The sequence below is a fragment of the Polypterus senegalus genome, chromosome 7 (genome assembly GCF_016835505.1).
Source record: "Polypterus senegalus isolate Bchr_013 chromosome 7, ASM1683550v1, whole genome shotgun sequence".
Lineage (NCBI taxonomy): Eukaryota > Metazoa > Chordata > Cladistia > Polypteriformes > Polypteridae > Polypterus > Polypterus senegalus.
In genome coordinates, this window is record NC_053160.1 from 169,779,771 (window position 1) to 169,797,581 (window position 17,811).

The following is a 17,811-nucleotide window of genomic DNA, read 5'->3' on the forward strand; positions in this document are numbered from 1 at the left end:
GACTTACAAGATGAGGCTGTAGGACCATTGTTTAAATGTTTTCTACAATTGAGGTATGAGAGGGTTAATTGATTCACTCAGGGTCACACTGTGAGATGAAGGTGGGGTTTGAACCAATCAACTTCTAGTTTAAAGTCCAGAACAGATTTATTTTTAAATGGATAAATTAGCCATTTTTGCACAGCAACTTACATTTAATAACCTATAATGGCAAATTGAAAACATGTTTTGAGAGTTTTGCAAATATATTAAATATTAAAAATTGAAATCTCCCATTCATAGAAGTATTCAGACCCTTAATTCAGTACTTTGTAGAACATAAGAACATAAAAAATTTGACAGACGTGAGGAGACCATTCAGTCCATTAAGTTTGTTTAGCTAATAGCTAAGCTGTCCAATATCACATCCAGATTCTTCTTAAAGGTTGTTGAGGTTTCTGCTTCAACTCCATGTCTTGGTAATTTGTTCTGGAATCCCACAACTCTCTTCTGTCCATTGGGGGCTGGGCACAGGGCCTTCTTAACAGCATTATAGGCCCCCTGGGCAAAGCAGTGCACTGGGCCCCCTACCTACACAACCACATAGCAAGTCATAACATACATAGATTAACATGGGACCCCCTAAGCTTGTGGGGCCCCCGTGCAACTGCCCAGCATGCCAATGCGTTAAGATGGCCCTGGCTGGGTGGTCTCATGGCCTTGGAACCCCTGCAGATTTTGTTTTTTTTTTCCCTCCAGCCCTCTGGAGTGTTGTTTTTGGTTTGTTTGTTCTGTTCTCCCTGGCCATCTGGCCGTACGTTATTCTTTGTTAATAGTCATTGCCTAATTTTTATATTTTTTTCTTTCTTTATCTTATAAAACACTTGAACTACATCATTTGTATGAAAATGTGCTATAGAAATAAATTTTGCTGTTTGCTTAAAGAAGTGTTTCCTGGCTGCAATCCTAAATGCACGTCCCCTCAGTCTCCACTGATGTCCTTAGGTACGTGGTTCACCCTTAAGCTAGACAACCCTTTGGCAGAAATTACAGTTTCAAGTCTTCTTGCGGAAGTGTCTACAAGATTTGAACAGCTGGATTTGGACAGTTCTTACTAGCAGATGATCTCAAGCTCTGTTAGATTTAATAGGAAGCGTCTGTCAACCAATTTTCAATATGTTCATCACAGATGTTCAATGGAGTTCAAGTCTTGGCTTTAGCTGGGCCACTCAAGGACAGTCAGAGACTCATCTCAGAGCTACTCCAGCATTGTCTTGGCTGTATAATTTTGGGTTATTGTTGTGCTGGCAGGCAAATCATCACCCCAGTCTGAGCTTGCATGCACTAAGGAGCAGGCTTTCTTCAAGGACCTCTCTGTATTTGGCTGCATTCATCCTTCTGTCAATTCTGACCAATCTCCCCATCCCAGCAGCCCCCTAGTATGATGTTGCCATCACCATGTTTTGCCATAGGGGTAGCATTAGACAAGTGATGGACAGGGCCTGATTTTAACCAGACTTAGTGTTTGGAAATTTGCCCAAAGAGTTCAGCGTTCGTCTGATCAAACCAGAGAATCTTTTATTTTCATTAACTCTCAGAGTCCTCTAAATGCTGTGTGGCAAACTACAAATCAGCTATCAAATCAAAGCCTACCCAGCAGTGGCTTCTAGTTGATTGACAGAGTGCTACTGAGATGGTGGCCCTTCTGACAGGCTCTCTCACCAGAGCAGAGGACTTCTGAAGCTCTGTTAGAGTGACCATTAGTCTCTTAGTCACCTCCCTGAACAAGACCCATCTTGCTTTGGTTTGGCCAGACAGCTAACTCTACAAAGAGTCCTGGAGGTTCCACAGTTCTTCCGTTTCACAATCATTGGGACCACTGTGTTCCTGGAAACACTCAAAGCTTTAGAAACGGTTTCATCCCTTTGTCCTGATCTATGTCACACCACAATCTGATCACGGAGGTCTACAGAGAGTTAGTTGGACTTCATGGCTTGTTTTGTGTCCTGACATGGTGTGTGAATTGTGGGAACTTCAATACATAGGTGTGTGCCTTTCTAAATGACATCCAATCAAATTTAGTTTGCTACCGGTGGACTCCAGTCCAGTTCTGGACACACCTTAAGGAGAATTAAAGAAACAGAAAACCCTGATCACAATCTGGAATACTCATACAAACAAGAGATTTCATGTTCTTGATTTTTTAATAAACTAGGGGGCTCCGCACCCAGCTCGCTTCACTCGCAATCCCCCGGTTGCTCTGCCGCTCACGTATGTGGATTTCCCTTTCACCAAACAACAAATCTTTTAATACTTGCAGATAGGCCTCTTCATTGGGAAGAAACACTACGTTTCCCTGATGGCAACATGAATTAGATGACCCACAAGTCTCCAATTTAAAGTTTAATGCCAAACAATATCTACATACTTCTGTCATATCACCTATGTCCATATATTCAATCTCTTTTCGCTGTTCTGTTATTTCACTGAGTAATAATTTCTGTTTGTTTGCACTAATGCAATCTTCACTATCAGTTTTTTGAGACTTTTGAATTTTAGTACTTTCATAATCTCTAACCTGTTCTGCATGTGTATTGCACCAATGTTTTTGAATTTCTTTACAACGTTCTACTGTCTTCTTCTCTTTGTCTTTTATTTCCGACCTCACCTGGAGCTGAGAGCGCAGGAACTGTGTCTGACAATAGCATTCACATGAATGAGAAGTGATTGGACCGTGGGCGTGGTTGTAAATGTTTGAGAGGAGGGTGGGACTTGTGAAAATCTCTTGGCAAAAAGTCTCATCTCACAGGACCTGAAATTATCTCTCGCGAGACTTGAAATTATCTCCAAGAAAGTTTCGTCCCAGGATTTCCTTTTATAATAGAGAGATTTGCAAACCTTTTATCAAAACACGTGTCCACTTTGTCATTATGGGTGTTTGAGGTTTGAATGATGGGCAACAATGGCAAATGTGTCCACTTAAAATTAAATATACAGCACAATAAAGTGTGTGAAAAGTGAAGTGGACTGAATACTTTCTGAATCCACTATATATATATATATATAAATATGTGAAGAGGACACCCCTGATGAAATATTAATTTATCAGCCATCTCCAATTAAGGTAATCCATCCATCCATCCATCATCCAACCCGCTATATAGTAACTACAGGGTCACGGGGGGTCTGCTGGAGCCAATCCCAGCCAACACAGGGCGCAAGGCAGGAAACAAACCCTGAGCAGGGTGCCAGCCCACTGCAGATTAAGGTAATCTAATCATAAAAATTTTTAAATGAAGAATGGCTTCTTGTGAGGTGATGTCCACCTATTATTTGAGGTGTCCTTTGAGGAAACTCACACAAATCTGGTTTATTGTCTTTTTCTATCTCTCTCTCTCTCTTCTGGCACGCAGGGGGCATTTTTTAGACCCCCCATCAACACCTTTTCCTGCATCACCAGCTCTTCTTCATTCTGTAGGCATGAAATTTTGACAGATTTGTGGCCACTTCAAAGAAGAAGCCGCTTTCCCACTGCCTATAGATATTACTGCATCCATCAGAACAATGCCTTTTTTTATCACATAATAAAAAAACAAAATCACAAAATCTTCATGTTAAATTCATGTTTGAAAATGGAATGAAAAGTGGACGGTTATTTTTTTTTCAGCATTCCAAGCAAAGCCCAGATGTCATTACTGAGTGCCTGCAGAAATGAATAGAAAGTAAAAAAGGAATAGCGGGCTGAGATAAACTGTCAGATTGATTTGGGGGGTCTAACGTAACTTACCCGATAGACTCATAAGTTCCAATCAGAATTTAACTCAGCGTATATAACAGGGCTGATTCTTTTCGGATATTAAGCTTGATTTCTTCCAAAGGCTCCCCAGCCTTTGTCAGGCAAGTGCAAGGTGCCCTTGTCCAAATCCCCAATATTCTGTATGGCCAAAGCCAGGCAGGGGAGATTTTATGCAGTATATCTACTCTTTGTAATTGATGAACCTGTCAGAGATGTGATTTCTATAACACCGAAATCTGATGCACAGTCCTTAAAACAGGAACATAACTTTCCAAATATAATAGACAATAAAGGTTCTTGGTGTTAAGATAAGCAAGCTGCTGCTATCTGATACTGCCAGCAATATGCAGCATACAATTTTCGAAATAACTGAAGAGATAATAGGAACAGCAACAGCAATTTTTTTTTCCTCCAGCATGACATCCCCAAGTGACACCTTCCTGCTTGCTGTGAGATATCAAAATGAATCGGGCTAATCTGACAGAAATATATTCAAGCCTACCAATCTATTATGTTCTTAGTAAGACTCAAATTGAACATATGTGAACAAATAATTTCAGACGGAATAGAAAAAAAGCATCACGGGGGTCCTAGGAGTTCCATTGTGGGCTGCCAGCTTGTGAAGCGTAATGAGATTTAGGGATTTACAAGGTGCCGTTCAAAGGTGTCTGGGACTTTCATGGGCTGCATCTGATGAATTCAGATACATATCTCGCTTGATGTGCTACGAGGTACATGATGAGCCTGATAATAAGTGTAATAGCCAAGTATGCAAACCGGTCAACTAAGGCACATGACTTTTCCATCTTTGCAGTGATTCCCTTTAGCATTAGATGGAGATGCTGGCTAACTCAAGTCAGTCATGGATTGCATTTCAAATATTGTGACACAGAGTATACAATCAGCAGCCATTTTATTAGCTACATCTATCTAGTGCTGCATTGGGAGTCCATTTAGCCTTCATGACAGCTTGAATTCTTCAAGGTATGGGTTGGATGAGTTGCTGGAAGTATTCCTTAATTACATTCGCTTCATGAAGCTACACAATCGTGTTGTGAATCTCTCATTCTATCTCATCCAAAATCTGCTCCATTTGAATGAGAGTGGCAGGCAGTGCAGACTACTGGAATAGACAGAAGTCACTGGAACCACCTGACAAGAGCATTGTGACATGGTACACCATCCTATTGTGGACATTAAGATAAATACATGGTCAGCAACAATGCCTAGGTTCACCCTGGCATTCAAAATTAGAATTAATTGGTATTCAGAAGAAAGATGTGTGTCAAGAAAACACTTCACACACAATGAAACCACCAACCTGTACCACTGACACCAGGGACAGAACTGATCCATGGATTTATGCTGTTTATGCTAAATCCTGGCCTACCATCTGAATATCACTCCAAAGAGGAAGAGCATTTAGGACTGAAGCCAGAAAGCACTTCTTTATGCAAAGAGTTGTGGGAATCTGGAACAAACTGGTGAGATATGGACTTGAAATAGAAACCTCAACAACCTTTAAGAAGAATGTAGGACAGCTTAGCTATTAATGGACCTGATACTGAATAGTCTCCTCTCTCGGTGTTCTTATGTATGTTCTAATTGTATAACAACATTGGCTCTTGCATCAGCTTGTATCTTTAATAAGTCAGCAACGGTATGAGCTGGCATTCCATTATTCAAAGGAGCAGCTTCTGTGCCATCTACAGGGGAACCCATAAAAAAGGGAAGCCTACCACAGTTGCACGATCACCAATCTAGTGTGGCTAAAATGAGTGGTCCTTCCCAAGGATTGTGAGCTACCTAAGAGAGCAATGAAATGAGTGAAAAAAATCTACTGGGTCAGCAATGGCAAGAAGCCCAGCATTTGTCATGTTTGATGTTTGTCAGACTAAGTGACTGTCATGTTTCAGCCAGCATTTATCTCCGTCCTGGGGTTCACAGTTGTGTTTCTTGTTTGCATTCATTAATTGCATGCCACTTATTTGTATTAATATTTATTTTATTTATTGTGTACATTTTTCTTTGTGTTTATTTGAAAAGGGTTATGTCCGATGTATTTTGTGGGTGGTTCCCCAGGGGGCGGGGTCACCTGGCAATCACTGCTGGGAATAGCCCACCCCACACACTATTTATGGGAGGGCCTTCCATAGTTCCCAGCAGTTCATTTCAAACGCGCTGGAGAGTGGACAGTTCTTGTTTATTTGCTGTGCTTTTGCTATTGCACTTGGTGCCACTGTCCGCCTGCCAGGTTTTTTTGCCTGCCTAAGGTAAAGTCATCTCTGATGGAGGATCGTAGGAATCATCGGGTAGAGGGGTCCTTTCATCGGATTGGTTGACCCAGCACTTACTCAGCTGTGGAATGGCCAATAAGGGGAGGGGCTCTATTTAATAAGGGCACGCACAAAAAGGCGACCTCAATTGGGCGCGGTGAATATCTACTCGCAGTCGAAGGCTACACATTGAGAAAGGAGAAAACTATCAACGGGAAACACATCTGGAAATGTACTGAATATGGGATTGGAAAATGTTCAATATTGTTTAATATTCAAGAGCCTTCGCCTTTTTATACGTTCAATCATTGCCTTTATCTAATACATTTTCTGTAATAATTTTGTTGCGTTTGCCTTTATTCGCTGTGCCCAATTGAGGTCGCCCTTTTGAAGCTCGCCTTTATTTATGCGCCGTTATTGAAGGATACCAGGGGGAGGCAGCTTGAAGGCCGAGGTCTCCAGGACTTGTATTATGTGATCTCATCTCCTGTTGAATTCTGCTCTGTACTTGTAATATTTCTATTGCACTGTTATATTGTATTGAATATTACTGATGTTCTGTTCTGCATATTGTATTGTATTGACCCCCTTCTTTTTGACACCCACTGCACGCCCAACCTACCTGGAAAGGGGTCTCTCTTTGAACTGCCTTTCCAAAGTTTCTTCCATTGTTTTCCCCTACTAGGGTTTTTTTGGGGAGTTTTTCCTTGTCTTCTTAGAGAGTCAAAGCTGGGGGGCTGTCAAGAAGCAGGGCCTGTTAAAGCCCATTGCGGCACTTCTAGTGTGATTTTGGGCTATACAACAATAAATTGTATTGCATTGTATTTATTGTGTTGCTTTTGTGATTTTATGGAATTTCGAACCTGTGCTCTGTTTTTCAACTACATCTTTGGAGTCTGCTGTGATTGCTTTGCATTTGCTGGCAATTCCTTTGAGCTCTTTGGAGCTACATCTATTTCAGAGCCTTTGACAAAATAAACCTTTTATTTTACAAATGTTTTTCAAGGTCCTTTTTGGTGTCTAGTCAGGGCTTTGATGGTATTTTTCACCCCTAGAGGGCAACCTTTGAAGAGCTTTTTGGATCTTTTGTGCTTTTGGGATTCCCCAGTCATGACAGTGGCATTTTCTACTCCTACAGTTGTCCAGTTTCGGAGATCATGTGCACACTTGGTCCTCCTCTTCCCTTTCTTGGCTAACACAAGTGGAACTTAGTGTGTTCGTTTACCGTTGTAGCTCTTCTGCTTCAAGGTCGACACTCTCTGCATTCAGAGATGCCCTACTGCCCACCACTCTTGTAAAGAAATTATTTGAGTAGGATAGTTTGAGTGACCTGACCATTCTCTTTGTCCTCTCTCAATAACAACATGTGTTTGCCCACATAACTGTCGCTTAGTAGAACCTGAAGGATGTGAAAAAGCCAAGAGGACGGTTGTTTTTGAGTCTCTGGAAGCAGCACATCAGGCACCATCAAGCTTACTTAAATCACAGAACACATTGACCTCCTGACGATGGCTGTATTCTGCACGTACGGAAATGTAACTGTGTGATTGGCCATTTGGAGAAGCAGCCAATTTGCAGTAATGAGCAGGTATACCTAATAGAAAATATGTATACCAAGGCTATGGCCCCCTGTGGCCTTCAGTTTGATTACAGTAGCTTAAGAATGTTATGTTATATTATCTATGTATAAAATGCTAAGGGTTGTTCATCTGTCATGCAAAAACTTCTGTCCCCCTGGACTTTAAAGGTTGATCTTAGTGATAATGGAGAATTTATGATGTTATACTTGATCCTATAGCAAAAAACTGGAGGTGTGAGCTACTCTGGAAAACATAACTGGGTCTCCGGTCATTCTCAGGGTAAATGGCAGTGCGTGCATTCACCATGGCTGACGGGAAAAGAACAATGGTGACATCTGCTAAGAGTAAAGCTCATTGCACAGGTCAATCAGACATGCATCAACTGCAGGCAAGATAAACATGGACAGTTGCCTGCTCAGACTAACATCTGTAAATGCTGCGATGGTAAGAAGGTAATAGAAGCACATCAACCACCTCTCTCGTAGGACAGGAAGGCCCCATGTTTCCTAGTATATACTATAACAGATTGCATGGTTGGCTGGCATCTTGGCTTGGGTAGATGACTTCTTACCTGGCCGGGAGGCATTTTTAATGGAAGTATGTGGGTGGACGGGCATCCCGACCAGGTTGGTTACTGGCAGATTTCTATTATAATAGGGAGAGACTACATCCCATGGCCACATGCTTCCCCAGTACACTAGGTGGTGACACTGCTATGATGTGCACCCCATTTGGACACCTAGCAACTTTTTTTTTTTTGCATTGTGAACTCCAAGGATGCAATGCATGGCATCTATTCTGTTATACAGCCTGCTATGAAGTTGGTGTGACTGCTGGAGGCACTGCTTCTGAGCCTGTGGCTGTTAAAGAAAGTGTTCACATGTCAGCTTCGACAATGGACAAGATGTTTGGAATATTGTATAGTTAAATGACTGTGTTAAAAGAAGAGTCCACTTCATAACCTTCATCTAATATTTGAAATGTGGAGGGTCACTACTCAAGGGACTGGGCCTGGTCATTGTCTGAGTGGAGACTGCACTTTCCTCGTGTCTGCTGTTCTCCACATACCATGGTTTTCTTTTTGTGTGTATTTAGCTGATTCACAACACCAGATTGTACCACGAAAAGTAAGATCGAGTGCGCATGCAAGTGCACCCCATAATGAACTGGCCTCCAGTCCAGGATTATGTCTTGCCTTGTACCCTAATTCATCTGGGATAGGCTGCAGTCCCCACTACCCCAAATTGGATTATAGTAGGTTTTTAAAATGGACAAGTAAATGGGCAGACAATAATCAAAATAGAAATTTGATTTTACTCACGTTAATGCCTGAGAATAATTGTAATAAGGAGATACTCCAAGAAACTTCTGGACTTCATCCATTACAGCAGCAGGGTCATTCCTCAGTTGTTGGCCATCAATAATTAGCAGCTTAAAAAGAGACATGTAAATATTAAAAAAATAGTGGATGCACAATCCTACTCAAGCCATTCTAAATATTAAACTTTATTAAATATAGCAAAGATTTCCATAAAGAGGCCAAGTGCATCTAAAAGTAGGGAGATTAGATCAGAAAATACAAGTCAGCAGTCACAGTCAGAATCTAAAGTGTTATCTCATAATTGTCAGTAAATGACTAATTATTTCCAAAGAATGTGCAACCACCTACACTGAAGACTTGCGTTTATCTTGTTTGCTTTATATTGTGATTTTGTAATTAATTTCAAGAGGACTTTTACTTGTACGTCATGCTTCTTTCGTTTCCCCAAATGTTTAATTAACCGTTGTATCATACAATATTATACGCCTCTTAGGAGCAAATATTATTTACATATTTCTTAGAAAAAAGAAAAGGAGTAGAAAATAAGAAAATGAAAAATTAACAGACAAAATCTGACCATTTCACAGATGAAAACCTCAGTGAAGAAATGTGGCAGCATATAAATGGAGGTACGGAAGAGACGAATGTCAGACCCGTTTATATATTTTTTATACTGGCTTTCACATCTATCTATCATATAGTGCCTTTCATATCTATTTATCTATCTATCATATAATGCCTTTCATATCTATCTATCATATAGTGCCTTTCATATCTATCTATTATATAGTGCCTTTCATATCTATCTATCTATCTATCTATCATATAGTGCCTTTCATATCTATCTATTATATAATGCCTTTCATATCTATCTATCTATCTATCATATAGTGCCTTTCATATCTATCTATTATATAATGCCTTTCATATCTATCAATCTATCTATCTATCATATAGTGCCTTTCATATCTATCTATCTATCTATCATATAGTGCCTTTCATATCTATCTATCTATCTATCTATCTTACATATAGTCCTTTCATATCTATCTATCTATCTATCTATCTCATATAGTGCCTTTCATATCTATCTATATATCTATCTATCCATCTATCCATCTCTCATATAGTGCCTTTCATATCTATCTATCTATCTATCATATAGTGCCTTTCATATCTATCTATCTATCTATCTATCATATAGTGCCTTTCATATCTATCTATCTTCTAAACCCACCTATCCAAGGCAGGGTTGCAGGCCAGCTTCAGCCTATCTGGACAATCACAGGGCAGAAGGCAGGGACAATATGTGGTCAGGGCAGCACTCCATCAGAATCAGTCAGTTGATCCAAAAGCAACTGGTATGCTAGTTTTATAACTGAGTCAAGAAAGGTATGAATAGTAAATCATTATAAAAATCTACATAACATGCCTTTTTCCCTGTGTTCTAAAAGTATGACCAACTGCTTTTGGTAGAATTTCCCTATCTATCCATCCATCCATCCATCCATCCATCCCTCTGGCTGTGTGTAAGCAGTGTGGCAGGATGTTATTGCCATGTTCCAGTCTCTATTGCCATTGCTCTTCATTATGTACTGCTCTTGGTACAGATAGCTTGCAGGTGACCTTCACAGACTGGATCAGCAAGGTCTTTTTTCCCAGAATTTTAAAGGGTTTTCCCCTTCATCTGACACTACTGGTGCCCATGCAGGTATTTCCATATGTCAGTGCATCAATGTCAGTTGAAGGGATTTCCTTTATACCACAGGCACTTCAGAAGAGGTCACCCTCCTGAAGCTAAGCGTGCCCAGGCCCACCGAGTACTTTGGATGGGAGACCAACCAGGAAACACACTGCTGGAAAGAGATGCTGGTGAGATCAGCAGGGGATGCTTAGTCTGTGGTCTGAATTTGGATCCCAATGCCCTAGTCCAGTGACAGACACACTGTGCTGTAAAAATGGCGGCGTCCTTCAGATGAGATGTAAATTGAGGTCCTGACTCCCTGTGGTCATAAAAGACCCCTGGGTAATCCTTCACACAGATTAGGGTTTATCCTGATGTCCAGGCTAAACTGCCCTCCATGGCCTGGTCATTCCAGCCGCCTAATCACCCCCTGTCTCTAGTTGTCTCTACCACTTCGCCACCTACTAGCTAATGTGCAGTGAGTGCACTGACTCAAAATGGCTGCTGTTGCATCATCCAGGTGGGTGCTTCACATTAGTGGTGGCTGATGTGACTCCCCACTCAGTATGTAAAGCCCTTTGAAGAGAGAGAAAAGTGCTATAGAAATGTAAATAATAATAATAATAATAATTATTATTATTACTGCAGTGGGCTGGCGCCCTGCCTGGGGTTTGTTTCCTGCGCCCTGTGTTGGCTGGGATTGGCTCCAGCAGACGTGACCCTGTAGTGAGGATATAGCGGGTTGGATAATGGATGGATTATTATTATTATGATGATGATTATTATTATTGTTATTAACAGCTTCCATCCATCCTCCATTTTCTAAATCCATTTGTTCAGAGCTGGTGCCTATCCAAACCAGCTTTGGGTGCAAGGCAGGAGCAATCCCTGAACAGAGTGAAAGCCCATTGCAGTATGAAAACACAGACAGACAGACACAGAGCAGGTGCCAGTTTAGCACTGACAATCTACCTAACCTACCTAACGTGAGAGGAAACGCATCACAGTCCAATGTAATATAATCCTACAACATGTGCATAATCATGCATTCTAGTATTGTCAAGTATTTCTATGTCATTCTAATAAGCTCATACTTTTGGCATGGCCTACATACATAAACCAGGCTGACCCGTCCATGAGACATGGTGGAGGCCCAGTTGGTGGGTTTTACAGTATATTAGAAGAATGCATTACATTCTGATAAGAAAGACAAATCAGGCATGAGAGACCTCCAGTAACTAACCCCAGCGCCACAAGTGGCTCAGTCCATGCTGGTGTGTGTAGGTCATTGGTGTTAAACTCAGGCCCATACTGGGTGTAATGGTTTTATTGCATGTCAGGCTCCTTTAGAGCCTTAAGATCACTTAAAGTCAGGATTTGTTATGAATATCCTGACAGATGTTGGTGTTCATAATAATAACTGGCACAGCAAAGGTTTGAGACAAAAGAACATTCCAACCCAAGTGCCAAATCAAAATGAGCTAAAAATTAGCCAAAATAAAGTAATACCAAATAAACAATGCCAAAATCCTCATTGTAGCTTGTACTCTTGTCCTGAGCTAACACTTGAAAAATTAATTGCTGGTCTTTGTATTCTGACTTGCATGTCATCACCTGAAACAGGCAACAAACAAACAAGGGCAACAGTAAACCACGAGGCTGTGACAATGCAGAACAGAAAATGGTGCAGCAGGGATGCTCCCATATTAATGATAAAACAAATCACATACAAATGCTTCATGAATTAATAAAAAATAGAAGTAAAATACTAGTACAGAGTAAAAATGATGATTCATCGGCAAAAAGGCATGGTGTCAAAGAGCACCTCAGATGGCAGAAGGGGAAAAAATGGAAAACAAATATAATTGAGTGAGGTGCTATGAAATGTGTCCTCTAGAGACAAGACAATTTAATATAAAGATGGCAGGACTACATTTTCCAGCAAACACTCCTTGAAAAAACCCCAAAACAAAACAATTTACCCTTTGATCTGATTAGCGTCCATTGACCAAGCATTTTGACCTGGTGTCCTGAACCACTGATTACTGAGCCACCCTCCTACACTATATAAATATGTAATTTGTGATGGATGACGTAGTCTATGGGGGAATGAAGGCAGCAAGGCAGGAGCATGGCGTATCAAAACCAAATGCGCCTCAGAAGAAAGGGGTCATCCACCTGAAGCTAAGCATGTTCGGGCCTAGCCAGTGCTTGGATAGGAGACTATCTAGGAAAAACTTGGCCAGTACTGGTGAGGCCAGTAGGGGGCACTTACCCTGCAGACTGAATGTGGATCCCAATGCCCTAGTGCAGCGAGGGGGACACTGTGTTGTAAAAATGGCACTGACGTAAAATGAAGGTCCTGACTCTCTGTGGTCATTAAGGACCCCTGGACATCCTTCAGAAAGAGCAAGGCATATCCCCATGTTCTGGCTGAATTGATCTCCATGGCTCCCTAATCATCTCCTGTCTCTAATTGTCTCTTTCTTTCTCTCCCACCATTTCACCACCTACTAGCTAATGTGTGGTGAGCATACTGGTGCAATAATGGCTGCCACGTAAGTGCTACACATTAGTGGTGGTTGAAGTGGCTCTCCGCTCACGATGTAAAGCGCTTTGAGTTGTGAGAAAAGCAGAATATAAATGTAAAGAATTTTTATTATTATTACTAGGAAAAACAGGGAGAGGTCCCAGAAGAGTGAGAGGAAGTGGGCACTTTAAAAAAAAAAAAAGCATAACATCAAGGGAAGATGGGCACCCTAGGGGGCAGTAAATGCCCATTATATGTGCTGGATGTCCTGAGCAGACTGCAGCCAGAGGCACCACCTCAAGAGCGAGAAAACAGCAAACTGGTGGTCACTTTGGTCAGGAGACACAGCAGACGCCAGGGTGCATCACCTTCTCCTTAGAAAGGAGAATGAGGCCTAGGAAGGAATGTCAAAGGTGGCACACTGTCAGGACCATACTGTCCCTCTGACCACGCAGACAGCTGGAGAACCACTTTAGAGACCAGACCTTTGCAATGATACCAGAAGCTGCTGAGATACCTCTTGCTGGGTGTCCCCCTGACTTCAAAAGTGACCTATCTGTATAATTTAAAGCTGCCTTTTGGTGCAACGAGTTTGGATCTGGGAGATAAGACAAAGCAAGCTCTTGACTCAGGGCAGGTTAGGGGGAGTTAAGAGGGGAGTCCGGGATAGTTTTTGAGGGAAGAAAGTGGACAAGCCTGATTGTTCTGAGGCTCCAGGTTTTGTTTATTTTCTACTTTATTTTCTCCAAATGCTATTTCCTCCCTACTATTTGGTATTTTTTAAGACATGTAGTTATTTTTCTAGATTTTTGAACTCCTTGGTAGAAGACCCTCCCGCCTTAAATTGAGTCATTATGTATGTGTCTTTATACACACTTGTATATTTTCATTGAATTTTACCTATATTTGCTTGACTTAGCCAGCATGACCAATGTGCTTACAGCTGATTGGCTAACTGCAAAGAAAATGTCAAGGTTTTTATATGCCGTGTTCAGCACAGAATTTTCCTCGTGCTCTTGTACCCTTTGCTCCTCCTCCTCAGGGGTTAATAAACCTGCAATCACCCAACTCAGAGCTGCCATCGATAAGATAAAAGCACACAAGGCAACTTCTCAGATGGGCCCTTGATAGAAAGAAGTTAAAAGTCACTGTAACGTAATTAGTACCCGGCACTCATTCGGCAGTCTAGTGGCTTTCAAAGATAACTCCTCTCACTTCAGTTATTCCTTACCTGTGTTGGAGGAAAGAAGGTCAGCCATCGCTCTATATGAACAGCATACCAACCAGGGAGCAGACACTTATTCTGAAGGGCACGGAGCTCAGCTGGGGCATGGTGTCGTGCCGTTATCACTTCATAAAAGGTGTATTTTATAGCAGCATGATCTTCATGGGCTCTCTGGTGCTGCAGGGAACATCAGCAGAAATGTGAAATGGATTAGTGCACCAGAAATACGACATTCCAGGATACAGTCGCGCCGCCAGCAGCTGCTCTGTTTAGAAGATGAATACACCTAATGAAAAACAATGAAATGAAGGCAGCCAGTTGGATTAGGCCGGCATTAACACACTAATTAACACTAGTCACCACACATCCTTCCTCACTTTCAGGGAGCTTACTGTCTTTCCTTTCAAACACAGCCTCATCTGTTTGTGCGAGAAAACTGCACTAATGTGAGAAAATGCGCGGATATTAAACAGGCATGGCAACGGCTTCGAGACAGCAGGAATATATTTCCACAGCTACCCGATAATGCCAGAATGTTCGGCATTAGAGCAGGCAGATGTTTCAAACTGTCCTTGAATTTTTAATGGGCATTTATTCATGCTCCAGATTTGTGTAACGGCTGTGCACCACAGCGGCAGAGTGTTTAGACCTGGTGTTTCACAGATCCACGGTCCTTGAATCAAACCTCACATCCGGTCAGTGCCTGCATGGAGTTTACCAGTGTCTCTGTGGGGTGTTTGCCCTTTTGCACTACTTTTCCTATCACGTCCTGAAGATGTTCAAGTTGAATTGGCTCAGTTTGACTAAGAGTTGGTATACGGATGAGTGGGCCCCACACCACTGGCATCTCTGCCTAGCAGGTTTGAACTTAAAACTATTTCTGTAAAATTGTGAATGCCTGCATAATTCTGATTACCTTCACTACACTTTTAAAGACAAAATAAAAAGTCTCTTTTTGTAGTCTTTTAGCTTTTGACCTTTTTCTGTTACTACCCAAAGAAAACTTGCAGATCCCCTCATAATATTGAACATTAGTGTTAATCAGTGAAAGCTGCCAAAGCTTTTTTCACAGCAAATATGCCGTGTTCACTGCTGGCCTTGTTTGCCTAATATTTTTTTGGAAATTCACCATGCAACAGACTTAGATGAACATTTTTTCCCAGCGTCTCATGATGCTTTGGCAGGCCAGTGTGACAATGCTGATTTGCAGCAACCATGTGCAGAATTTTCACACATGCAAACTATAAGACCGCTGTTCAATCTGCTTTGCAAAAGTGTGATGCCATGACCCGATCCCTAATTTATCCATATTTGCATGCATGTGTAAAAAAAAAAACAAATATAAACTTGTAGTACTTTAGCTGACCATAATGATAATATTATGAGTACTGCCACTGGATACTTAACACTGATTCCTGTGTACTGCCAGCGCAGTGACACATGGCTATTTTGCATGCATAATTAGCCATGTACTACAGCTACCATCCAAAACAAGCCTTAAAGAAAGGTCAGAAGAAAACATTTACTATTTAAATTACATTACTATTTAAAGGGTATTCCAAACTTCTTGATGGAAGAAAAAAGTGTGAAGCACCTGCACAGACGGACTGGAAACAACAAAGGTGTTCCAGCTGCACCTGGAGCTGTGACTTCCATTTACAACAATGGAATGAGACAGTTCCATGTCACCACTTCATGGCACAGCCAATATTTGCACCAAGATCAAGACTCTATGAGTGCAAAGAATATTATATATATATATATGGTTGAAATAGTTTTACTGTCAAATAATGCCAAGAGTACACGACACGTGTTTCGCCCTAATTCTGGTCTCATTAGGCGTACACACTCACTGCACCCCCTCTCGGGAATCGAACCTCGGACGTCAGCGGCGAAGCCTCTTACATTGTGCCATGGCGTGTGGTTCGTTTATTTGACAGTATGTAGATCGGGGTAATTACATTCATGGCATTCGTAGTCTGAATCACAATCTGATTGTATGGGTGGTTACCTACCAGGTAACGCTTGTGGTTGGTCAGCAAGTTGGTTAACATCCGCCATGGTGCCCTCTTTCAGTTGCAAGAAGCAGATCATAGAATGGTTGAAATAGTTTTACTGTCAAATAATGCAAAGAGTACGCGACAAGCGTTTCAACTATTTCAACCTTCTCACTATAGCGCCAGTCTCGGGGTGTTCCTTACCTACTTTACGGATTTAAATTGGATTTTTCTCTATAATTTGTTTGAAGATTCTGATTGATTTTGTGACTTCTCTCATTGCGCTAAGAATCATAGTTTGCTTGCAGGAGTGATATATTCCCGTTAATCTGAGACAGAGACTGCGGGCCAAGAGGAGGGAGAAGCCGGACAGGGCCCTTCTCACTGCCTGTTTCACTACTACGTGGTGGAGCCTCAGGGGACAGCTAGTCAAAAATAAAATAAAAAAAAAACTACAATATGATTTAGTAGTCCACCAATGCGTTCTTTTGATGTACAAACTAGAAACTTTGTTAAAAGCGACCGGACTAACTTCCCTCATCTTTTGTGAACATCTATCCCTGAAGAAATGCCCAGCTGTTTTAATGAAAGGACGGGTAGTATTTTTAAATTCTACCACGAAATTTCAAGGAATTTACCCTTAGATGATGTTAGGGGATAGTAAGAAAAGGATGAATCAATTAGAATTTAAAGGAATTCATCCACAAATTATATTCTTATTCAATCTGGGCAAAATATAACATAATTGAGCCAAAGATTGCATAGCACTCACATACAGTATATCTCATGAAAAAATGTCTAAAAATTAATCCAGGACAGAATTCAGATGATGTACAATGTCATCAAGAGCCTACCCCAAAAGATCATAAAATCTGGGAATGCTATACCCTCTGACCATATCTTTCATACAGTCATGGGACTAAAATCCCTTCAAGTCCTCCAAGAGCAATATTCAGATGAGATAAAATTATACTATGAAAAAATCTTTTGTAATATCTTATAGTCTGAAAATGAAAAGGGTGAATAGCTAGAGCAAGGAGGAAAGTTACAAGCGCACCTGAAGCTGGAAGAGGCAAAGATCTGCAGTGATGATCAAAGTAAGGTGGAAAGGATTCACGCCTGGCCTGATTTCTTATAATGAGAGATGTTCTATGGCTTTCACTTGAGCTGTTTTAAACTGTTACATCTCATTGTGTCTTATGGCAAGTTCAAGTACTGTACTGTGATTTTTCACGTACTGAGGAGTGCACTGAATTCATCCATGTCACTGCCCAGGAAACTAAGTTACCTCATCCTGGCGGACTCAACAGCAGAAATGGTTCACTCTGCTACCAATATCTTAATGATGAATCATTCTGAATGCTTGTGACTTCAAGGAACAAGGAATCAAGTGTCTATTAGGCCTATTCCATTCATGGATTCT

The 17,811-nt window shown here is 41.2% G+C and overlaps 1 protein-coding gene across 2 annotated transcripts in view; it reads right to left on the bottom strand.

Moving 5' to 3' along the window:
- The window catches only part of ndst3 (N-deacetylase/N-sulfotransferase (heparan glucosaminyl) 3), a 491,728-nt gene that overhangs the window by 15,885 nt on the left and 458,032 nt on the right, over positions 1 to 17,811 (bottom strand). For both annotated transcript variants that reach the window (XM_039759612.1, XM_039759611.1), the window contains exons 11-12: positions 14,398 to 14,568; positions 8,953 to 9,062 (exon numbers count right to left, since the gene is read on the bottom strand). In XM_039759612.1, coding sequence (XP_039615546.1) covers positions 8,953 to 9,062; positions 14,398 to 14,568 — 281 coding nt within the window. The remainder of the gene's footprint in view (positions 1 to 8,952; positions 9,063 to 14,397; positions 14,569 to 17,811) is intronic.